This window comes from Artemia sp. Qi Xiang Cuo, chromosome 6 (assembly GCF_049724085.1).
Source record: "Artemia sp. Qi Xiang Cuo chromosome 6, ASM4972408v1, whole genome shotgun sequence".
Lineage (NCBI taxonomy): Eukaryota > Metazoa > Arthropoda > Branchiopoda > Anostraca > Artemiidae > Artemia > Artemia sp. Qi Xiang Cuo.
Genome location: NC_142799.1, coordinates 61,919,943 through 61,936,981, shown reverse-complemented (window position 1 = coordinate 61,936,981; position 17,039 = coordinate 61,919,943). Strand labels below are relative to the sequence as shown.

Here is a 17,039-nt window from a genome sequence, read left to right as displayed (position 1 = left end):
GATTGAATGTGTTTGGGGAAAAGGTGGGCGTGAGAGGGGGGTTAGTTGCCCTCAAATCACTTTCGACTATTAAAAAGGGCACTAGCCCTCTCAATTTTTAATTGAATGAGCCCCTTTTGAAATTTTTACGACAATCCTATCTATAAGAACCTTTTATGCTCCCAGGGCTTAACTTACAACCTTTGCCCTGGGGGCTCTGGGGGGTTTGTCATCCTTAAATACATGATTGCCAGAACTTTCAACTACGTTGAACAAAGTGGTTATCTCTAAACTTTGATTGAATGTTTTGTGGGGATATTGTGGGCACGAGAGGGAGGTTAATCATTACCCACTCACTTCCGACTATTAAAAAGGGCAATTTCAATTTCCAATCAAATGAGCCCTTTTTTAAATTTCTACAACAACTTTCTATATAAACCTTATAAACCCTAAGGGCATAAATTACAACCCTTGCACTGAGGGCTCTGAGGCGCTATCATCCTAAAAGACATAATTTCCAGAACTTTCAACTACGTTGAACAAAATGGAAATGTAAACAATTTTGATTGGATGTGTTTGGATGTCAATTTCCAATCAAATGAGCCCTTTTTTAAATTTCTACAACAACTTTCTATATAAACCTTATAAACCCTAAGGGCATAAATTACAACCCTTGCACTGAGGGCCCTGAGTCGCTATCATCCTAAAAGACCGAATTTCCAGAACTTTCAACTACGTTGAACAAACTGGATATCTCAAGATTTTGATTGGATGTGTTTGGGAAAATGATGGGCGTGAGAGGGCCATTATTCGCTCTCCAATCCCTTTCATCTATTGAAAAAGGCACTAGCCCTTTAAATTTCCAATTGAATGAGCTCTTTTGAAGTTTCTACGATGACGCTTTCAATAAAAACCTTATATGCCTTCAGGGCATAGCTTACAACCCTTGTGGGGGGGGGGGGGTTGTCATCCTCAAAGACCTCATTTCCAGAAATTAAAACTACATTGAATAAAATGGCTGTCTCAAAATTTTGATTGAATGTGTTTGGGAAAAGGTGGGTGTGAGAGGGAGGTTAGTTGCCCTCCAATCCTTTTCGACTATTAAAAAGGGCACTAGCTCTTTGAATTTCCAATCAAATGTGCCTTTTTTGAAGTTTCTACAACAACGCCTTCTATGAAATCCTTATTTGCCCCCAGTACATAACTTAAAACCCTTGCCTTGAGGGTTGTGGGGGAGTGACCTCCTCAAAAACATATTTTCCATCTGGAAATCAACTACGCTGAACAAAATGGATATCACAAAATCTTGATTGGATGTGTTTGGGGAAATGATGGGCTGGGGGTGGCTAGTTGCCCTCCAATCACTTTCTACTAGTAAAAAGGGTACTAGCCACTCCAATTTCCAATCGAATGAGCACTTTTCGAAGTTTCTACGACAAGTCCCTCAATACGAAGTGCCCTGGTACGGAAAAAGAAAACAAAAACAAAAAATAATAATACATCGTGTCAACATTGTCCTTTACTTAGGCAGCGTTCTTTACTATTGCACTGCCTATGATGATTACCCTTACTAGACATATCTCATCCCAAGGAAACGAACAAATAGTTTTGTGTTTTTCTATATCTTACCATCTGCTCTTCTTCATATCTATTCTGATGCATCCTTGTTTAAAATATTTTTCTATAGTAAAAAGTTGTTGGAAGGAAGTGTATTTTTTTTTTTTTTTATCCTTGGTTTTAAGCTAATTTTGGCGTAACTAGATGCTTGTTAGTTTTGTTTATATAAAATATGTCTTTTGAGTAGCATTTAAACAAACTATCATTGAACAACTAGTTCATTCACTAAAATATTATAAAAAAAACTAAATAATTTATTATCTAGTTAAATTGTTATGTTTTTTTTAATGTTGCAAAAAAAAATCGAAAAACATTCGCTTAAGACATATTCTTAATGTGAAAATGGTATCTTGGAATGAACGCGTAGTTGTTAGCTACCAGATACTAAAATATTCAGGGAGAAAAAATGTTACTTAAAATTTTCAAAATTATCGTTTTTTTTTATTTATTCGTTTTATTTATTATAGGTGGAACTTATTACATGACATCCAGGTCTCTTGGTCCTGAGTTTGGGGCTTCAATCGGTGTTATTTTTAGTATGGCAAACGCTGTCTCTGTGGCTATGTATATAGTCGGGTTCTGCGAATCAATGAATGATCTTTTAAAGAGATTTGGCGTGCAGATTGTCGATGGTGGTATTAACGATGTCAGAATCATTGGTGCAATTACCCTTGTTGGATGTACAATAATTGTCTTGGTTGGTATGGAATGGGAGGCCAAGGTAAGTTTTTGGGGGGTTTGGTCATATAGTCAATTCAATGTTTTGAGAAAATCAAGCACCAATTGTTTTTTTAGAGTAGCCATTGTCTCAAAAGCTATTCAAATGCTAATTGAAATGATTCTAGAAAGTCACATGATCCAATCTCAGTTTTGCATGATGGTCGTTGAATTCCAAAAACTGTCTTGGAAAATGGAAAAATGGTTCCTAAGGATTATTTTGGAATTAAAAGAAGAAGGATTAAAATGTGAATATTTAGTTCTAAAAACTGATCCAATGATCTGACAAAAGTTCAACATTTTGCAGCTTAAACGGTTTTACTTATTTGGGTTTTGGAAGTATTCTTTATGGCTTGGACGGCCTAAATAAGAAGAAAAAAGTAAGATTTGCATTTCAGAACGATCAATCAAGTCTAGGCTGTTGGATAATAAGGACAGCTTTTTTTTAATACATTAACATAAAAAATCTGATGAAAGTAAACAGCGAATTTTGAACTTAAAACAAACAAAATTAGTGCTCTGGAGTTTATCCAGCATACTAAAAAAACAACTTTCAATAAACTGACTCTTGAGATTTCCCTTTATTTGTAGGATTTTGAAAACAACTGTTTAACTGAAAACAAAAGACGGACGCAAAACAACAAGAATAATACACTCAACGGAAGATGATCTGGCGTCACGAAGCCTATCAAACAGTCCGTGGTACAGAACTGTAAGTAAGGAGCGACCCAGCTCAATTGTAACCGAAACTCTAAAAAACGGAATTTTTCGATACATCAATAGCTATGTTGGAGGATCTTTTCATGGAGTGATTTTCAAGGGGGAAGGGAGTTTCCGACCAAGGGGGTGCCGGATTTCCCAGCATTATTTAAAAACGGTCAGAAATTAAATAAAAAAACAAGTTTTTTCAACTGAAATTAAGGAGCAACATTAAAATTTAAAACGCACAGAAATTATTATGTATATGAAGGGGTTCGCCCCTTGGTCAATACCTCACTCTTTACGCTAAAGTTTTTTTAGTGCTTTCAAAGGAGCTATTTATTTAAACTAAACGATCTTTGGGATTCAGAGGTCATCCTTAAAGAATTCAAGCAAATTTTGAACTTTAGTGTAAAGAGCGAGGTATTGACGAGGGGATGTACCCCCTCAAATACGTAATAATTTCTTTTCATTTTAAGTTTTAATGTTGCTCCCTTCTTTCAGTTGAAGAAACTTTTTTTTTATTTATTTTATTAATAAGGCAATTGATCTGGGACTTGTACCAGACGTGATTTTGCTTGACGTTAAAAAAGCATTCGACAGTATGGATCATGGGATTTTATTAGATAAACTAGAGCACATTGGGGATAGAAGAGAGGCGCTGCAAATGGTTCCAGGCTTACCTTAGTAATCTCTGTGTGTACATAAACTAGGAGATAAACTTCGAGAAATGAGGGCGAAGCTGATGAATTTGCGGCTTTCGCAGATGGCACTACAACAGACTCCTGTGACTCTGACATATCAGCACTCCAGAGTCACCTTAAAAAGTCTGCTCAGAAGAAACTTACGTCTGGATAGATGGCAGACAATCTGTAATAAACGTTTACAAATCATGCGCACTCTTCTTCTCGAGGATTGGAACTTTTCATTCAGAAATATCAGGACAAACGACTTCTCGAGGAACGATAAAGCGACCAGAAACGGGCTATGCGAGGTACCTAGGTGGACTCCTTGACTAAAACTTTCCGACGTTCGGCATATCCATGCACGCTATCAGAATTCTACAAATATAGGAAAATATCCTGGGCCAGTTTATTTGAAAGTTTTTCAAAAATATGCTATACCAACTCCCAAGCAGTAATTTTTGTTCGTTTAAAATTCACTCTTTACTTTCATCAGAAAAATCTTTTGAAATATTTTCTAAAAGTTAAGTTTACTTCGTTTTTTAGAGTCCAAATGTCCATGGGGTACATTATCCTTGGTATTTCTTAGGAGTTTTAAATAAAAAATTTAATTACTTATGAAATATTATCCTGTATAAAGTATATACAGATTTTAGAAACCTGATGCACATAAAAAGAATTTAACATGTATAGTTGATATAATTTTTGGAATCTTTCTGCCGCAATGCTCCAAGAAATTTGAACTTCTCATAAGGAAGTATGCTTTCATTATTTTTGCTTCTTGAAATTTTAAATTTTAGGAGAACTGATTATTAGAATTGGAAATTGTATCATTGAAATCACGAAGGTCGGAAACCCTATAATGGATAATTACAGTCTCCCAACTTGAACAAAAACGAAAATACGTTTTTGCATTGGAATGCTGAAGCGTCTTTCTTTTGGATCTTCGTTTTTTGTCTTCGCCACTAGTGGAGGGCTAAAAAGTAAATAACTATTACCTGCTAGAAATTCAAAACGAAAACAAAGCCAAGAACTGGAAGTTCTATCACCATTCGATACATCTTTTTATGCTCTTTTGAAACACACTTTTACTATTTATTCTACAAACAACTCATGGCAGCATCAAGCCACCTGAGAACAACACAACTACGCAAGCTTCTCCTCTATCCCAATCAATTCAAAGCCTCCCTATTTACACCCTACCAGGAAGCTTCCATTTCCCTTAAATACTTCCGAACGACATCCTCCCATCCCAACCGGGGAAGACCTGCTTTTCTTTTGGCAGTAGACTGTTACCGACAAGAACAATAATTGGCAACCTGAAATCCTTCATCTGCAGAACGTGCCCAAGCCACTTCAACCTTTCTCTCATTATAGCCCTAGAAAGATGGTTTAAACCACATTTTTTGTACAGCCTACTGTTTGAGATACGGTCAGTAGTCGGACACCCAAAACAATCGGTAGGCAAGTTCTCTCGAAAACATCTAATAAAGCTTCCTCCATTTTTTGGAGCGATCAAGGTTCAAAACTATATTTGACCACTGTCATCATCGTAGCTTCCAATATTCTAATTATCTTCCTTTTCTTCTTCCAGACTTATCTTCCTTTTCTTCCAAACTTTTTCAACTGTGAAAAAAATACCCTGTGTATTGGCTATTCTACTTTTAACATCTTCACTGCTACCATCGTCCTTAGTAATAATACTACCTATGTAAGTGAATCTGTCCAATTGATTGATCTTCCCTATACCCAACATCACCTTTTCACCTTCATTTTTATTAGTCTTCTTAACATTAATTTTCAATCCTATTCTTGCACCCTGAACTCGCAAAACCTCTAAAAGTTCATTCATTTTGCTAGCACTTGTCATCTAAGATGATTAAAACATTAGCATATTCCAATCCCTGGATAGTTTGCTTCCCCATTTGAGTTCGTGTTCTCCCATTGCCTTTGCTATGCTTCTGAGGACAAAGTCCCTCTAAATGATCCACATAAATGGGGATAGAGCGCAACCCTGCTTAACTCCTGATCTAATACGAAACCAGATACTAACCTCACTTCCTACCTTATCCACAGCAATGTTATTTTTATGCATAGCTTCTCTTCAAATGTTATTCTCGTTTCTTCTCCTTCCTAAATTTTGATTACACTATCCTTCTTAGGATAAATTTATTGACAAATGTCGTTTTTTGGTATTTTCACAGGCAGTGCAATAGCGGTGTCTAAGTAATGATCAAAGTGGGCACAATGTATTATTTATTTAATTCTTATTCACCAAGGCACTTTGTATAGAAGGACTTTTCGAAAAAACTTCGGAAGGACCTAATTCGATTGGAAATTGAGAGTTCTAGTACTCTTTTTAAGAGTCAAAAGTGATTGGAGCACCACTACTCCTTCCCACGACCCTTCTTTCCCCATATCCAATCAAAATTTTGAGAGAGCTGTTTTTTCAGCATAGTTGAATAACTGTGTCTCTGGGGATTCCAGCCCCCACAGACATCAGGGCAAGGGCTGTAAGTCGTATAATTTGCCAATTGTGCACGCGTAGTATTTCTTACTTTTGAAAGGGGGGCATGTTTGACCTCTGGTGTCCAAAAAGGCCAAGGGCATTCAAGTGAAACTTTCAGTGGATGTTGAGGGGAGTGTTGAAATAGATAAAACAAACACTATGTGCATGCAGGTTGCCAAAAGGGCTTAACTCAGGAATGACTGAAGGTAATAAGTTAGAAATTTCGGGGAATGATGAGGGGGATGATCAATTGACCCAAAAGGGAATATTTGCACGCTAGCACTACTATTACTTCTAGTTCTGCCACTACTACTACTACTACTACTACTACTACTACTGCTACTACTACTACTACTACTACTACTACTACTACTAATGCTACTACTACTACCACTACTACTTTTACTACTACTACTGCTACTAACACCACTACTACTACTAATGCTACTGCTCCTATTACTACTACTACTACTACTACTACTACTACTACTACTACTGCTACTACTGCTACTTCTACTACCACTACTACTACTACTACTACTACTACTACTACTATTACTACTATTACTGCTACTAGCACAACTACTACTACTAATGTGAACTCCTATTACTGCTACTACTACTACTTCTATTACTACTACTATTACTACGGCTACTACTACTACTACTATTACTACTACTACTACTACTACTACTACTACCACTACTACTGCTACTACTATTACTACTACTATTAATACTACTACTGCTACTACTAATATTGCTAGTACTACTACTGCAGCTACTACTACTACTGCTACTACCACATATATTACTAATTCTACTACTAAGACTGTGACTGCATGTGACAGTTACTGCGACTACCTATGAATCCAAAAGATGTATTAATGGTGTCAAAAGAGAGAATATGCAATTCCTCAGGAACAGCTAACGTTATTCAGTTGAAGATTTCAGTGAAAGTGTGGGGGGATATAACGTTAATTCAAAAGTATATCTAAATTTTCAAAAGGGTGTCTGTGTAATATCTCAGTATCAACTAAGGGTATTAAACTGAAACTTGTGGGTAATGTTGAGGGGAATATTAGACTAAGCCGAATGACAATATGAGTATCCAATTTGTCTAAATGGTGTATATTCGATAATTCAGGAAAAGCTATGGCTATTAAGTTGGAAATTTCGGAAAATATTGAAGGGACTATAAAAACCTAGTGTAAACAGCAAAGTGTCAAGGGCAGCATTCCTTTTATACAGAATAATTTCTGTTCGTTTTAAGTTTTTATGTCGCTCTTTACTTTCATTGGAAAAACTCATTATTTTTATTTAATGAAAATAAAGGGCAATATTAGCTTAAAACGAACAGAAATTATTCCATATATGAGGGAGGTTGCCCCTTCCTTAACCTCCACCTTTTAAGTAAGAAGACCAATAAAAAAAAATTGTTTTCAGAAGATAATGCAGCACTTTCCTAGAAGAAACTCTTTCTTTCACCCTCCATTTTTGAATGCAGCCCTGCCTTACTAACGTTTTTACAGACAACCTTTGATTGTAAGGTTGCCAAAATACGTGTTTCTGATAGGTTTCATTCCAATTCCTATTGGAAAAATGTGTAAGCTGGCCCCCATAGAAGCATTCGTATCTGGGCCGCTGGAAGGCATAGTGCTGCATATGCGTAGCTGTTTGGTGGCATTCAAACGTTTTCATTTTAACTACTTTTTTTGTTTTATTTTCTTGCTTTAGGCTCAAATTTTCCTGTTAGGAATGCTGGTCATTGCTATCGTTGATTTTTTCATTGGAGCATTCATTGGCCCAACTAACGATGAAGAAATTGCGAGGGGTTTTCTTGGATGGAATGGTAAGTAATCCAATTATTATTCACTATTTGCAGCCGTTGTCTCAATAAATCAATTTTGGGAGAAATATTTGCATAAATTAGATAACTTCTTGGAAAAAATATATTGCTTCTACACGTTTGTGATTAGTACACCCATTTAGTCTAATTAGCTTTAATTGTTCAAAATGTCAAACTTTCAATTTTTTGGTGTCCGAAAAGTATCTGAGAGCTTTTTCCAATTTATCATTTATTTCATAAATAAAAGTGTAATTTTTAACTCCACAGAGTAGATGTACTAGATATTAATTTGGATTCATTTTTTGTGTTAGCCCGAACATATACTCTTAAGTGGATAGGTATGCAGCTATTTCGAACGCAGCTATTCGGGTGCTGTGAAATCGTTAGAGGTCTCCACTTTCCAAAAATAAAACCTTGCCTCCGAGACCTCTTAGCGACATCAGGGTGAACTTCTGATGAGTTTGCAGGCTATAATCTCCCCGAGGGGATTATAGCCAAGATGGCAGCACAGCTTTGTACTGGATCTTGATTGATCGATAATTCTTCTGGGTTTTGATACGACTTTTGGGCTGAATAGCCTCTTCTTAACTACTGTTTTTAGCAAACGCTGCCTCTTGAATTTACTATAACAATTAAAAGTATGATTATAAGTAAGGGCAATAGGCCTAAGACAACTTTTGCAGGATGTTAACTCCTGTTGATAGATGAGCTTTACCAGTTATGGAAAATCATTTAGTGACTAAGATCAAGATGGCTACAAGACTATACAAAGCCTTCAATAAGCTAGAGGTCTCGGGAATCTCTTCCTGCCCGGCTCTAAGCCGGCTTAAGCTATTTTCTTAGACTTCAAAAGAAATTATTACTCCCTTAACTATACGATTCAGACCCATTGCTTTTCCTGTGACCATTTTAATTTCAATGTTTTACATAAAATAAAATTGTATGTAAGTCCACTACCATATTGGTGTTTTCAATGGTTATTTCAAATGTTATGAAGTAGATTTGTCAGGTCTTCGGGAGGCTCACCTCCCAGGGTTTGGAGATGAATAGTAATTAAAAGACACAGCTTACGAATTGCAAAAATAATACGAAAAAATAGTCGTAGTGGGGCACTGTAAAATTTTGGGGGCTTTGAAATGGGTAACTGAGCGAAGTTTTCGCAATTTGAGCTGCACTTCCCTAAACCTTTCAAGGCGTGATTACTTCAAACACAGGCCCATCACTTGGGCACAGAGGGAGGTCGCTGTCTCCTTCATTTTTTCATATGTTTTAACCTTACATTTTTCACAGTGCGCTAAAGTGCTTTGACAATTCTTTTCAATCCAATCCCATGGCCCTAGCGTTTAAGCACTCATTCTTAAGGAATTAGCACAAAACTTAGAACTTTAGAGAAAAGAGTGGGGGTTGAGGAGAAGATAGTCCTTCTCATATACGGAAGAATTTCTGCTAATTTAAGTTTTAATATCGCTCCTCATTTTCCCTCATATGGTCTTCCAATGCCCCAATAAAGGCGAAGAAATATAGTAGTTCACTCTCTTCAAGACTACTATTAGGGAAAAGGGGCCGCACGATCCCATCAAAAAGGAATGTATTCGTTTAACGGTTCTAAGCCCTTTAAGGACAGATCTATTCTGGAGTAGCTTTACCCAGCTTGTAATGCAAAAACAGAAAAAACAGAACACAGCTCGGTGGATGGGAACTTTGTGAGTTACAACTTTCAGAGTCATTTGTAGTAGGCAATTGCAAAAATATATTTTGGTGCTTAAAATAAAGAAACCAAAATAAAAAATAACAACACAACAAAATAAAATTGGCAGGATTGGAATACACGCTTATGATATACAATACATACCATGTGCATTTTCACATATTCAGATTTCATCTATATAGTATATTCAAATCAAGACTACACACCTTTTTTTTCTTAGAAGGGGGATTCGGGGCTTATGTTGTGGGGGAGGGGGAAGAGTGATGAAACTTTGGTAAAACCCAAATGAATAGTCAAATGGTACGAAAAATTTAAAAATGAAGGATAAAATGAAAAATCTCAATATTTAATAGGGGTAGCAAATCAAAAGCCCACTGCCTTAGTACATGATTCAAACATCTATTCTTGGCAATCTTTAGATCCCTACAAAATAAAAAAGCTAGCCAGTGCTATTTTGATCAATTACCTTCCTCGCTCCAAGGGACCTGTTTCACACTTATATCCAAGCCAAGTACAGGCTTTGGAAAAGGCCAATAATGGCTCTGATCAATTTTACAATTTTGAAAAAGGTCAAGAATGGCCCCCTAGTCAATACCTCGTTCTTTACTCTAAAGTTTGAATTTTGTTCCAATTTTTTAAGAATGAACCCTGAATCACAAGGGCCGTTTAATTAGAATAAATAGCTCTTTTGAACGTACTAAAAAAAACTTTAGCGTAAAGAGCGAGGTATTGACTAGGGGGCAAACACCTTAATATATGTAACAATTTCTGTTCGTTATAAGTTTTAATGTTGCTCCTTACTTTCAGTTGAAAAAACTTGTTTGTTTTTTTATTAGGTTTCTGATCGTTTTTTAAATAATGGTGGGAAATCCGGCGCCCCCTTCATAGCAATATCACTTCCCCCATGAAAACTTCCTCCATGAAAAGATCCTCCCACATAAACCACTCCCCTGACCCCCCCCCCCCCCCAGAGAAAATCCCCCCAGAAAATGTCTGTATACATCCCAATAACCAATACTATGTGTAAACAATGGGCAAAGTTCATAACTTGCAACTCTTCTCTCGGGGACTGTGGGGGATTAAGTCATCCTCAAAGACATAGTTATTGGATCTTTATACTGTTCTGAACAAAATGGCTATCTCAAAATTTTGATCAGGTGACTTTAGGAAAAAATGAGCATGGGAGGGGGCTTAGTTTTTTGGGAGGGACTTTAATTTTTTAATCTCCACTAGAGCTGAGACTAGCACTAGAACTTGTAATTTTTTATCTAATGAGCACTCTTGCCATATTCTAGGACCATTGAGTCGATAATATTACCCCAGAAAAAGAACACGCATCCGTGATCTTTCTTCTGGCAAAAAATACAAAATTCCACATTTTTTCAGATATGAGCTTGAAACCTTTACAGTAGGGTTTTTTATACGCTGAATCTGATAATGTGGTTTGCATTAAGATTCTATGACTTTTAGAGAGTTTTTCCCTTTTTTAGAAAATAAGGCAAATTTTTTCTCCTAACTTTTGATGGGCAAGACTAAACTTGATGAAACTTAATATATTTGAAATCAGCATAAAAATTTAATTCTTTTTATGTATCCATTGGTACCAAAATTCTGTTTATAGAGCTTTGGTAACTATTGAGCTGAGCCCCTCCTAACTTACAGTTCGTTACCACGATATTTTTTTTTTTTTTTTTTTTTTTTTTTTTAAAGATTGTACTACTACCTCTAAAAACTACAATAAAAAAAAGATTCTCTCCTGCAGAGAGGACGTCCTCTCGTTTCAGGAACTCCCCGCTTACGGTTGCCACTTACACCATTTATAAATAAACATTCTTTAAATTCCAATTCTACGAAAAAGCCACTAAAAAAGAAATAATAATAATTATTTCTTTCCCAACCAAAACACCTTTAAAAAAAAATTACTGTATCAATTCAGCTTATTTTTACAATACGTAAAAAATACACACCATTTTATACGAATCAAAAAAGCGTAAATGACGACACTGCCCCAATTTTAATTTTCATTCTTTTCCTTTTCTTTTAATTTTCTCCATTCTGAATTTTCAGCTGCTATCTAAAAAAAATAAAAAAATAAAACTAAATTTCATTTACTTCACTGGCAACGCTGTTCTCACCCATACACACACTCACCCCACTCAGAAACTCAAACTCTCTTTCTCACTCCTTTTTTTTCCACACATATATTTACATATACTATTCAAAATCACAAAAATATTTTCTCCAATCTTCACTTGAATTTAATAATACAATTTTCCTTTCAATTTGACTCTTAAAATATTTCAAACTCACTGCTTTCTTTCTTTTTCTTCTATATTTCCAATAATATAACATAGAGAATTCTTCTTTTTTACCTCTAACTCCAAATTTATATCAAATTTCACCAGCTTCTTCTTTTCTTCATCCCTTTGAACCTTAATTCCGTGTCTTTCACTCAAATTAAAAATAAACTAAAAAATTCCTTTATTTTCTTTGCACTTGACAAACTTGTGGTCTAAACCATCATCCACTACTTCCTAACAAAAGGAGCATTTTTTTTTATCTTCGTTTCTCAGGAGACGCGACGTTCTATTTCGATATGACAAAATCATGTGTATCACTTGAAACACAAGCTATCTTACTTTTGGCTTCATAGGGAATGAATGCAGATTCCTGAATGCACTTTCAAAATCTACAAATGTTTTTTTTTTCTTTAACGCGGTACCCTGCATTTTCTTCTTCGAGAGTTAAGAGTCTGGTAATCTCCATTTTTAATTCTTTGCTTTTTGCGATGAGAAGCCCTTTCTGTTGCAGTTGCTGCATTATCTGAACTGATTCTTTTATGAAAGCAGGGGCTGTCTCCGAATTAGTTGGGATAAGCTCATTTTGTATGGGAAGCAACCAATTCTTTGTCATAGTGAACTTAGGATCCAATTAAAAATTCGAGCGTCATCCGGGTAAGTATATTTTGGCACCTTTTTCGAAAATCCAGAACACCAAGACCTCCCGATTTCTTTGGACGAAAGAGAATTTTCTTACTCAGTTTTTCTAGCTTACCGCCCCATATGAAACACCACACATAAGTTCCGATTTTTTTGCTATAGGTTCCGGGAGGGGCATTACTGGGGCCAGATAAAGTATTCGTGATACACAATACATGTTGACGAAAGTTGATCTCTGAAACAATGTAAGATTTCTGCCTCTGTCGTCACCATATAGAAGATGCTGAATGTCAAGCAGTTTCATGCCCCATGCATTTTGCCAGCAATTCTCTCTGACTGATAATTCAATTCAAAGTATCTTCACTGATGGACTGACTTCTAGTCAAGTCTCTTTTTCCGAGTCCCTGGTCCAGCTCGCATTTGGGTTTTCAGCTAAAGGGAGAATCTTGTTCTTTTTTTTTATGAATCCTTACAAGAAAGTTTTTTTTACCATTATAGGCCTAGCATTACTGTTTTAACGTCACTTGGTCCATCGGTGAAGAAATTGGCATCATCCATACAGGCTTCTGACTTGAGAACTATAGTTGGCAGTACTCTGATTCCCGTCATTCCAGCTTCTATGTATTTTATTAGTGGGTCTAGATATATCTCGAATAAAAACGAAGAGCTTGGATCTCCCTTGTCAAAGAGATTATTCGAGGGGAAATTCTTCAGCGTGGCTGCCATTAACTACCACTTTCGTTGCTGAATCACATTATAGATTCTTTGAAAATCCCACAAATTCACTACAAAACGAATACTTATCCGTCATCAAATTTCAAAGCGAATTACGGACCACTGAATCAAAAGCTTTCATAAAACCAACACATACTAACACCCATTTGAGATCACTTTCTGATTGCTCTCCTCTTCTACGGAGCAAGTCCCTTAAAATAGCAAGAATGTGCTGGACATTCCGACCCTTTGTGTCCCCGTGTTGGGTTTCACCTAGGATCTCTCCTATTAGATTTTTAAGCCTATTTATTGGGACTTTTGAACATAATCGGGTATCACCAGAGAGTAGAGAGATGGGACTCAAGTTCTCAGTACTTTGTTTATCTAAATTTTTTTGGCTCCTTCACGAATCATTTCATTAATTGCTGCTAACAGAATTTCCGAAATTTCACTAAGAAAAAACTTTGTAACAATCATAACTTAAACCGTTTCCTCCTGGGGCCTTTCCTGTTTCAGTAGAGCTCAACGCTTTCTTGAGCTCTTATTTAGTTATAGACTGACACAATATTTCATTTTCATCGCTAGAAACTTTTTTCTTTACTTTGAAATCATCAAAAGCATTTGCCCTCTTCTTTTCTTTTATATATCTCGGAGAAAAAGCCATAAACCATTTTTTTATTCCTTCGTGGTTTTTTGTTATCCTTCCGTCACGTTCCGTTGATTTTTTCGATTCTGCTTTCGTCTCTATTCCTTTTGGCTTTCAAAATGGTCGCCAGGGTTATTTGCTCGCCTTCATACACATCATTTAAACGATTTTTACTGTCCAGTTTTCATTATTTTTTTTTCAATTTCTATCAACTGCCTTCTTATTTCATGAAATTCAAAAAACGGGTCTCCTGTCTTCTGATCTATTTCATCTTTCAGTTGGCTTAGGATTTTTCGTAAAAGACGTTCATGGGCTAACTCCTCTATTTCCCTTTCCTTCTGTAGGTCTTTTTGAAATTTTGTGATTTCCTGTTTAAAGTTGATCCATGTTCTGAGGTGGGTTTCTTTCTGTTTTCTTCTAGTAAGTATTTGTCTGATTTTTACTTGTATTCTTTCTTTGTTTCCTTTATCCTTGAGAATATCTCGATGTAGTTTCCAATACGGAGCCCTGATAAAGCTTTTTTTCATGTTTAAATCACCTATCAGTACTCGGACAGTATAATGATCAGAGAAAAAAACATGCTCATGCTGAATAAAGTTTACAGTCTTTTCCATCTCCTTTGATGTGCAAATCCTGTCAATTATGCTTGCTCCTTGGTTTCCAATTCGGGTGAAAGCATTTTCAGTCTTTTTCTTTACAATACATATATCTCCTATATCATATGCTTTTACCAAGTTTTTTTTTAAATCTTCACTCACTTTCTTTTTAAGATTCGCTCCCTCTCTCATTTGTACATCCTCTTCTCTGGCTACTCAGTTAGAATCGCCCAATGATATTTTATATCCTGATGTCGGAACGTATCTAGCTGTGATGTTCTGAATGAAATCAGCTCTGGCTTTGACGTTGTTACTTCCTGCAGGCATGTGTACGTTCACAAGCGTGGCGCTTTCAAACTGGAGGCTACATATGGTTCCGTCTTCTTCAAATTTGAAGTTCTCCGGGTTCACTATAATGTTCTTCTTTAAGCAAAATCCCGTGTTGAAAGATCCACTAGTTGAGATAAACGTATAACCACTTTCTTTTATTCCTGATATGCTAGATTTATCAACCTCCTGGATTGCAAATATATTAAAACCTGAGACTTTTAAATACTATATAAAAAACTCCTGCCGTTTTTTGCTTTAGGCCATTTAAATTTAGGGTTCCGATTTTTAAATTCATTTTTTGGTCCTAATTAGGTTTTCTTATGTTTTTTTTTTACCTTTTTTTTTATTTGTTTCCTTTTACTTTGTTTAGTTTGGTCTCGTTTTCTATTCCTTCTGTTTTTATTTCCTTTGCTTGGTTTTTTCCATTGCTGCTTCCTATAGATGCTTCACTGAGGAATCTTTTTGGTGTTGTTATTTTTCCTCCTTGTTTCTGAGTCCCTTCAGTAGGTTTTTGGACCATAGGTGGTCTCATGTTTCTCTTTTGGATTTCCTCTGGTTTTTTAGGTGGATTCTTTTCATTTTTCTTTTCAGGGTTGCTTTGCGTTTTTTTCCTCATTTGTTTTCTCCAATTCCTTTTGTAAATTACTTTGTGTGCTCTTTAGAATAAGTTCTACGGTCATCAACGATGTCAGTTGATTCATTACTTCCAGGGCGCGGCTTGAGCCCGATTGCTCATTTGCGACAGGTTTAGGCGTTGCCCATGGATTGAGTAACTGCCCGCCAAATGGGTTTGGGCTTAGAATGCTGTTTTTCCTCATTTTTTTTTTTTTTGTTTCTGGGGCAATCTTTTGCTTAATGAGTTTCATTATGGCATATTTAACAGGCCTGCGGTTGCTCTGGGTAAAATAAATTTATTTTTTCATCTCAGTTGAAGATGCTGATAGACGGGGGTATGGGTGTTACAACATACATTATTATAGTAGCTCTACTGGTGTGTTCTTGTATAAACTCATCACCGCCGTATACTTTTCTTCTAATATTCAGAACAGCTCCATAAACCTTTAGTTCTTTCTTTATGTCTTCGTTGGTAGCTTCTCCTGGAATTTTCCGCAGCTGGACAACTGTCGGGCGTCGTTCAGTTCTGTCTACGTTTACGGGATATACGCCGTTATTGAATCGCATCTTGGGCTCGTTTGTTTTGCATTTTGATACAAGATCGTCTGCCATTGTTACCGATCTCATAGTGACTCGGACCTGTCCAAATCTCTTGAAATCGTCAGATTCGATCGCTCTTACTACACCAGCATTTAAACCCAGTTTCTTGAAAAACTGATGCATGTCGATCTTCATTACTTCATTAAAACTGATTCTTCCATCATTCTAAAAAGGAACACAACCATACTTCTAGACATCATCTTTTTTGTCTCTTTTTTTCAATACACTACTAATAAAAACCATCACACCTTTTTCCACACTTTAAATAATCACAAAACACACACAACAATTCAATACTATCAAAAACAAACAAACCCTTTACTCTACACTCAGACTCGCACACTATAAAAAACTTTCCAACCCACAAATTACCTATTCTTTTTTTGACGCGCAAGTTTTCCGGCCGAAATTTTTCAGTCGGCAATCCAGCGACCCAAAATTTTTCAGACACACAAGTTCTCCGGACAAAATATAAGCCAGCAACTCTACAATCTGACGCTTCTAGCCACGTCACCGGTGACTCATCCAGTTACCTACCATAAATATACTAAAAAAACAACCAGACAGACAAAAACACTTACAAATTTAGAACTAAGACTCACGCTCTCTCTCCTGCAAATTTCACACACCAACTCTTCCTTCTTTTCACCAGATAACACAAATACTATTGATATTGTTCATCAACATAGCCTCTTATCAAACCACGAACTGTTTGATACGATTTATTCAGTTTGGTAAATAAGGAAAACCACAAGAGTTGAGGGACGGGGAGTTATCCTTGGAATTTTCTGTTTCCTCAGTCCTTGCTTTTGGTGCACAGAATGTTTGTGATTCAACT

General features: G+C 36.2%; 1 protein-coding gene across 1 annotated transcript in view; it reads left to right on the top strand.

The window, feature by feature from the left end:
- The window catches only part of LOC148951480 (bumetanide-sensitive sodium-(potassium)-chloride cotransporter-like), a 177,904-nt gene that overhangs the window by 55,665 nt on the left and 105,200 nt on the right, over positions 1-17,039 (top strand). The window contains exons 5-6 of the mRNA XM_089090904.1: positions 2,064-2,317; positions 7,942-8,056. Coding sequence (XP_088947030.1) covers positions 2,064-2,317; positions 7,942-8,056 — 369 coding nt within the window. The remainder of the gene's footprint in view (positions 1-2,063; positions 2,318-7,941; positions 8,057-17,039) is intronic.